The 8,647-nt window shown below is 37.3% G+C and overlaps 1 protein-coding gene across 1 annotated transcript in view; it reads left to right on the top strand.

Annotated features, from left to right (window-relative positions):
• LOC107571607 (la-related protein 1-like) overlaps nucleotides 1-8,647 on the top strand; it is a 30,113-nt gene that overhangs the window by 3,297 nt on the left and 18,169 nt on the right. Inside the window, exons 2-6 of the mRNA XM_016257936.1 lie at nucleotides 2,979-3,040; nucleotides 4,287-4,352; nucleotides 4,553-4,700; nucleotides 4,859-4,993; nucleotides 8,059-8,211. Coding sequence (XP_016113422.1) covers nucleotides 2,979-3,040; nucleotides 4,287-4,352; nucleotides 4,553-4,700; nucleotides 4,859-4,993; nucleotides 8,059-8,211 — 564 coding nt within the window. The remainder of the gene's footprint in view (nucleotides 1-2,978; nucleotides 3,041-4,286; nucleotides 4,353-4,552; nucleotides 4,701-4,858; nucleotides 4,994-8,058; nucleotides 8,212-8,647) is intronic.

Raw genomic sequence — 8,647 nt, 5'->3', positions numbered from 1 at the left:
GAGAAAGAACCAGTTTGCGTCAGAGTAACTTGAAGAATGGAAAGGACAAGGCCGAAGCCTGGCGCGAGCTTAGGGTTTCCGGGTGCGTTTTTCTCACCACCTCTCAGACTTCAACAAAATATATATTGTGTGTTTGAGTGGTCCAGACGCTACACCGCTGTAAACCAAGCAGCTGCGCTTATGAACACTACTGTAATATGCATTATCTGGAGGTTAGATGAAAAGAAAGTAGTATTTACACTTTTCTGAAGACAGTCAGTTCTTCTCAGAGATACATTGATATAAACTCCCACCCCCAAATGTTTCTCGATTCGTTCAACATCTCAACCGACTTGAATCATGACATTTTTATTGCTTTTCAGCGGCTCAGTGCGCCTCGTTACATCCCTAATGAGAAGTGTCCAAATGTTCGGTATATTATGAAACTGGGTGGACGGATTAGACTGTGGCAGGCCTCCAGACTGTGGTTCATGGGAAGTGCTGTATAAAGCAGCAATAGAGACCGACCATTGAAAACCCGTATGGGGTGTGTAGTTAGTAACACACATCCAGCTGCTTCAGTCATTGTTCATGCGTTAAATCGTTCATACAGTGCTTGACCGACAAATTAAACTGATTTGCCTGTTGACCTTTTGCAGTGATATTTTGATTTGGATGTATTTTTTTCCTGCTGGGGAATGTTAGCAGTGTGTTTCTGTGAGGACTGAGTTAGGGTCAGGTTAAAGGTCAGGTTTAGGGTTATTGGTTACAGCAGCTGGAGGAGAGGCTGAATGAACGCCTGTCGTCCGCTGACAGACTCTCAACGCTGGAATTGAGACCAAAACAGCTCACGTACCTTTATTATGCTCAGAGGCACCTGCTGATATCAGCTGTTATACCATGAGTAATAGCTCATTTGTATTTCATTCACTGCTGTCACTTTGCCAAAGATTAATATCTGGGAGCAAAAACTTGAGCAGTAATGCTATCTTAAAGGGATAGTTCACCCAAAAATGAAAATAACCCCATGATTTACTCACCCTCAAGCCATCCTAGGTGTATGTGACTTTCTTCTTACAGACGAATACAATCGGAGTTATATTAAAAATATCCTGGCTCTTCCAGGCTTTATAATGGCAGTGAATGGGTGTTGAGATTTTGAAGCCCAAAAAAGTGCATCCATCCATCATAAAAAGTGCCTCACACGGAAAAATCAAGTATTAAATGAGTTTTTGAATGACTATCAATTCTGTTAATGTTATATATTTTTGAGTAAGCACCAGGGCCGTACCTTAGATTGAGGCTCTTCGTGTATATGTCACTGGATAGTTCTGCTGGCTGGAAATATTTTGGATTATGTGCATTGGTCATATAAACATCCCTGCAATAATGCAATAATCTGTTATTTCCAGCACTTGATTAGGTTTTTCTCATGTCTTTGGGTTCTTGCTTAGTGTGGCTGTGATGCGTCATAATCAGAGACTTAATATGTTTGAAACGTAATCTAAACAATCATTATTTCACGTTTCTGCCCAATCCACAGACTCCTGACCCACACCGCAGACGGAAACGAAAATCTGTTCCTCTCTTTCATCAAATATTCTCAGTTAAGCAGTAAAGCATAATGATAGCCATTTGACTGACTTCATGCTCTTTCTGTGAAACCTGTGAACCACTTTCACCTGCTCTGACTCTGTAGCAGCATTAAAGGGGAAGTTCAGCCAGAAATGGAAGTTCTGTCATCATTTACTCACCCTCAAGTTGTTCAAACCTCTTTCTTCTGCTGAACACAAAAGACGATATTTTGAAGAAACTGCCATTGTATGGAAGAAAAATACTATGGAAGACAATGGCTACCATCAACTGATGACAGAATTAAAATTTTTGGGTGAATCATCCCTTTAAATCTCTAGCCGTTGACCCAAAGATTGCAAATCTGCAAAAATTTGTGCAAAAAAGTTTAGGTTTGGTACACATGTGTACCGAACAAATACAGCGTTGTTTTAACCACTGCACGAGCTAAACTTATATTGTAACTTATATAACCGTTATATTGTTACTTTTGTTAAGAGACAAAGTCTCAGCTTTCAAATGATGTCAATTATGTCAAATTGAAACAATAAATGTGGTTTTAATGCTCTTGGATGTGGCCTGACAGATCGCTGTATAAACGCCTCAGTTCAAACGATCATCTCTTCCTCTTTACTACTAGTTATAGCGCAAAATAAACATGAATGAACATCTCGCGCCTCATGTAATCAGTGTTTCAACCACGGAAAGACGGCAATAAAACAGCTTGTAAACGATGTCAGTAGCATTTCATTTACCTCAGGCAGTCATCAGTGTCCACAGCTCGTTAGTGCTCATTAGCATTTCGCGAAATATTAGACTATATACTCATTATATTTTACTTTACCTGTTAGTGATGTCTTAATTATTGCATGTTTAAATCTGTTAGAGGCACTGTGTAAATTTCAACAACAAATAGAAATGTTATTATTTTGTAAGTTCATTTAAAACTGCACTATGTGTAATTTACATGTTTGCATACAATTTCTTTAATTTGAGTGTTGATTATTATATAAGTTAAACCGTAATTGAATGTCAAAATAACCTTGTCTTTTGTTGATTAGCGCTTCTCGTTCATTTGTGGAGACGTTTGGCGTATGGTTCGTTCCCAAATGCGCGTTAAAGCGTCTCAAGCGCAGAGCGGATGTTGATGGAGTTCCCGGATAAATCATTCATAATAATAATAATAATAGTGTTGCATGAATAAGAATTGTTTGTTTTGATTTCATGATGACTTTAGTCACGTTCTGAAGCGCCTCTTGTGTTTATGAGGAGAAGGCACTGCTTACGCTCCTCAAACACATCAGGTGTTCTTTTTTCAGGTTTAGTGGTAAAATGAGCAAAACCATTTATAGAAGCTATTTTGAATTGTTCAAAGCTATCATTTGACCTGTTTTTGATTGTCTGCTCTCTCTCTTCTGCTGCTCTAGAGCATTCTGGGCCCACGAAGGTTGTGAAGGCAGGAAACGCGAGAATGAGACGCGGCGGGAAGGTGAGTGACGTCTCTGTGTTTGACTGACCCGAGACACATTTACCAGACGAGCAGCGTAACATGAGCCTCACAGACGCAGCACTGACAGCAGAGATTTGAGAAGAGTCTTTGACAGTGAAATGATATCACAACGGACTTATCTGAAAGACAAGTTTCAGTAATTCTGACCGAATCCAGGTGGTCCTTGACCCGTAGTCAGGGGTCTACGAAACAGACGGAATCCAGACAGAATGCGATTTAGTGCGTAACACGGAATGCCATGAATTTGGCATGTTTTGGATTAATAAATTGAAAGTAGGTCAGTGCACTAGATCGCGATATGGACTCTCTGGTGTCTGTGAATATTGAAATATGAATCCTGCATGTGTCTGTGGGAATAAATGGCGCAAATATTACTATTGTACAGTAGAATGTACTTCTCAAAATAATAATGATTTTATTAATAAGTAAATAATCTCACTTTGCAATAAACCTCTGCTGTACAGCTCTTTCTTTGCCAAAATTGAAAATTGATTTGATAACAATTTAATCTTTTAAAATATAAATGTTTTATGCCATCATTTGATTACCACAGTTGTTGAAAATAAATTTGGATTAAATTATAAATGCAAAAAAAAAAAACTCAAACACAGAATTTCTGAAGAAAATAAAACATTTCATATGGCCATGGTGTTGTAAAAATGTTAATAACATTAATAATATAGTGTTTTAAATGCAGTCCAGAAAAATTGAATTGAAAAAAAATGAATTTGAGGAAAAAATAAAACCGATTTCATATGGCCTTAAAATATGTTTTGTTAAACCTTTAATAAATAATTGTTAAATTGTGTAAGTTTTATGAATTCAAATCATTAAAATAATGTTAAATAAAAATATTTAAAAAAAAAATAATAAAAAGTGATTTAATTTAACCAATAAAACGGTGTCCAGAAAAATTTAAATGGGGGAAAAAGTAATTAAACGTAAAAAAATAACCTACCTAATCCAGAAAAATTTTATATAAAAAAATTCCAATGGCATCTAAGAGAACAAATCGTACCGAGTATATGCTTTATTTCTGCTGTAATTATGAGGGCTCCGTGGCCCCAAAAAGTTTGAGGACCCCTGAATTAGATTTGGTGGCGATGGATGATATTTTGAGGTCTGATATGAGCGAGCGGCTGTGTGTTTTCCAGAAGCGCGGTGGCGTTACAGTCTGCTCTTGTGATTAGCTGTGAAACAGGTGTAACGTTCACTGTTTTTAAAGGTGGGGGATTTTGGAGATACGAACAACTGGCCGACTCCTGGAGAGATCGCGACGAAGGAAGTTCAGGTACAACTGTGTCAGAAATCTTCAATCTTGACCGTAATCCCAAATGATTTTCTGTCTGAATGCATATACGGCTTTGTTGGACTCTGGAAGTAAAGAAGCTCTCAGGTAGAGACCGGTTCCTTTCATACAGAGCTGATCTAGTGTAATGTCAGACGGGTTTGTGGAAATGACTCGAGTGTTTCGTTTGATCGCTCCGTCAGGTGGTGAAGAAGTCAGCGGTCAAACGAGAGTCCAAAGGAAAGAGGGAAAACGAAGAGAGTAAAGAAAACCTGAAAGCCAAATCGGACGACTCTGGAGAAGAGAAAAACACCGACGAGGAGTCGCAGAGAAATGGACAGAAAAAGCGAGGTGTTTAACTCTAGCCTTCATCCAGCAGCTACAGACTTTCTTTAGTGTTTTAAAAGAGCGTTATCTGGGATGTGAATGAACGAGCGCTAATAATGTTCCTTGTGTCAGCTTTAAGATGTAGTATGACATGAATATTTGTGGTGGTGGTGTTGTTGTAGGAAACAAGCACAAGTGGGTTCCTCTGAGGATCGAGGTGAAGGCTGAGGGTCCTCGAGAGCGTTCGGCCTCCAGGAATAACACGCGTCAGTTTGATGCTCATCGAGTTCCTCCGAACGGCCGGAACGACCTGAGAGGTGCTGACACGACCACAGCCGTCTGCTGAATAAATAAGCTTTCCATTGATGTATGGTTTGTTAGGATAGGATCATATCTGGCTGAGATACAACTATTTGAAAATCTGGAATCTGAGGGTGCAAAAAAATCTAAATATTGAGAAAATCATCTTTAAAGTTGTCCAAATGAAGTTCTTAGCAATGCATATTACTAATCAAACATTAAGTTTTGATATATTTACGGTAGGAAATTTACAAAATATCTTCATGGAACATGATCGTTACTTAATATCCTAATGATTTTTGGCATAAAAGAGAAATGTATAATTGTGACCCATACAATGTATTGTTGGCTATTGCTACAAATATCCCCCAGCGACTCAACACTGCTTTTGTGCTGCAGGGTCACAATTCGATTCGATTATCCTTCACAAGCTTGCGATTTGATTCAATATCGATAATTTTTTATATATATCAGGTACAGGACATGGCAAATTCTCAAGGGAAAAAAATCTCTCAACTAATGCTGTAAAATATACCTGAGAATCAATAATATGGAAGGCTGAAATTTGCTGATTTGTAAACAAACACTTAAAATATAGGCTACTCAAAGTTTTTGTAATATTAAAGTTGTAACACTCACTTTAAATTTAAATTACATAATTATATTTCTACTCCAATTCGTTTTTTGAAATCGAAACATTTAAATGGTGGTCGTCACAAAAACTTGACGGATTTATTCAAACATAAATATCGAAGAACACTAAAAAATTATAATGAAAATGTTATATGGTGCATATTTATCAAAATGCAGCTTTCCATTGATGTATGGTTTGTTAGGATAGGATCATATCTGGCTGAGATACAACTATTTGAAAATCTGGAATCTGAGGGTGCAAAAAAATCTAAATATTGAGAAAATCATCTTTAAAGTTGTCCAAATAATGTTCTTAGCAATGCATATTACTAATCAAACATTAAGTTTTGATATATTTACGGTAGGAAATTTACAAAATATCTTCATGGAACATGATCGTTACTTAATATCCTAATGATTTTTGGCATAAAAGAGAAATGTATAATTGTGACCCATACAATGTATTGTTGGCTATTGCTACAAATATCCCCCAGCGACTTAACACTGCTTTTGTGCTGCAGGGTCACATTTCGATTCGATTATCCTTCACAAGCTTGCGATTTGATTCAATATCGATAATTTTTTATATATATCAGGTACAGGACATGGCAAATTCTCAAGGGAAAAAAAATCTCTCAACTAATGCTGTAAAATATACCTGAGAATCAATAATATGGAAGGCTGAAATTTGCTGATTTGTAAACAAACACTTAAAATATAGGCTACTCAAAGTTTTTGTAATATTAAAGTTGTAACACTCACTTTAAATTTAAATTACATAATTATATTTCTACTCCAATTCGTTTTTTGAAATCGAAACATTTAAATGGTGGTCGTCACAAAAACTTGACGGATTTATTCAAACATAAATATCGAAGAACACTAAAAAATTATAATGAAAATGTTATATGGTGCATATTTATCAAAATGCTCCTCTCTAGAGTTAATTTTTCTAGCTGACTAATGGTCACCGAATGTGTTTTTCTGTGTTAAATGTGACGTTACGTGACAGATTGTTTAAGCTATCGTCGTCGTCTCGTTTGAAACACTGATTGAGTTATTACACGAGACCGGAGACTGGTTTCAGGAAGTTAACATGGCTTCAGATGTTCATTCATGTTTATTTCATGCTATTAAAGCGGAGGAGACGATCAGTTCACAGCGATCTGTCACTCGACATCAAACAGCGCCAAAACAGCATTACATATCTGAATATTGTAATAAAATGGACAGAATTTAAAATGAGTTAGACCTTGGTTTCATATCAGAAGTAACAAATCGCAAAGCTTATTGTGATTTATTGGATGGGAGGTGTGCTACAATGTTCCCTTCATTATCTGACAGGCGAGACTAATCGATTCTTGGGATTTATGATTCGTTATCGTTTCATAAAAATGAGAATCGGTTAAAAGCAGGTAATCGATATTCTTTACCTAGCCCTAATAAGCACCTATTTGTTTTTGTGATCAGCTTATTAAAAATTCTACTGATGGGAAGATTCAGCTCAGTCTTAGCTGTCATATTTGTCTTTGCTCTGTCTGCGTAATGGTTTGCAATCAGTAAGATTTTTAATGTTGTTTTTTTTTTTTTTTTCTGCTCTAGGCTGTGTTTATTTGATCAAAAATACAGTAGAAACAGTGAAATATTTTTATAATACCAAACAGCTGTTTTCTGTGTGAGTATGTGTTAAACTGTAATGTATTTCTGTGATGTGCAGCTGTATTTTCAGCATCATTCCTCCAGTCTTCAGTGTCACATGATCTTCAGAAATCAGTATAATATGCTGATCTGCTGCTCCAGAAACATTTCTGATTGTCTTGACTGTCGTGCTGCACAGTATCTTTGTGGAAACTGATGCATTTTATTTTTCAGGATTCACAGATGAACAAAGTTCAAAAGAACAGCATTTATTTGAAATTTAAATTGATCAAAAGTGACAGTAAAGACATTGATAATGTTACAAATGTTTTCTATTTCAAATAAATGCTGTTCTTTTGAACTTTCTATTCATCTGTGAATCCTGAAAAATAAAATGCATCACTGTTTTCAACATTGATGATAATCAGAAATGTTTCTTGAGCAGCAGATCAGCATATTATACTGATTTCTGAAGATCATGTGACACTGAAGACTGGAGGAATGATGCTGGAAATACAGCTGCGCATCACAGGAATACATTACAGTTTAACAGAGATTCACATAGAAAATTTTCAATTGTAATATTTCACAATAAAAAAATTTTTTTTCTGTATTTTTGATCAAATAAGTGCAGTCTTGATAGGCAGAAGAGGCTTCTTTAAAAACATAAAAAATCATACTGATCCCAAATGTTTGTACGGCAGTGTAAATGACTTGTATTTCCATTTCATCAGGCACTCAACACTTTGAGTGCGAAGGGTTTGTGGGTTCTTCGCTACAGCAGCGTGCTGGATTGTGTTTGTGTTTGCAGACTGGCACAGTGGGAAGTACGATCAGGAGTTCAAGGATGACCATGATGAGGTGTCGAGTGTGAAGAGCGAGGGAGCGCCGTACAGATACACTGCCAGGGGCCGCGGACGGGGCCGGGGCCGGGGACGAGGACGCGGCAGAGGAGCCGGCAGAGGTAGAGAACTCCAGAAGTGCAGTGAAATACACATGGACTCGACTCCAGCACAAATCTCACACGGGATCCAGAGTCTTTTCACTGAGATAGTTTGGCTTCTGTTTGTTGAGAGACTCAGTTTTACTTTAATCTAAAGACGGTCTGTTCCCAGGCACCAGAACTAACAGTAACCCTCATTTTTTACAAAAACATTTTACGATTTTAAAAATTTATTTATTTATTTTTTGTTCATCGGAATGGTATGAAACTTTGAAAAGGGTTTGGTACTTGCTATGTGAACTCACTCACTCTCACGCACACGCGCACTCGCGCACTCACTCACACACACAGACCCTTGCACACACACACACACACTCACTCGCACACTCACACACACACACTCTTACTCGCGCACACACACACACGCTCACTCACTCACTCGCGCACACACACACAC

Source organism: Sinocyclocheilus grahami, unplaced genomic scaffold (genome assembly GCF_001515645.1).
Source record: "Sinocyclocheilus grahami isolate Dianchi unplaced genomic scaffold, SAMN03320097.WGS_v1.1 scaffold1621.1, whole genome shotgun sequence".
NCBI lineage: Eukaryota > Metazoa > Chordata > Actinopteri > Cypriniformes > Cyprinidae > Sinocyclocheilus > Sinocyclocheilus grahami.
This window is presented reverse-complemented; position numbering and strand designations above follow the sequence as displayed.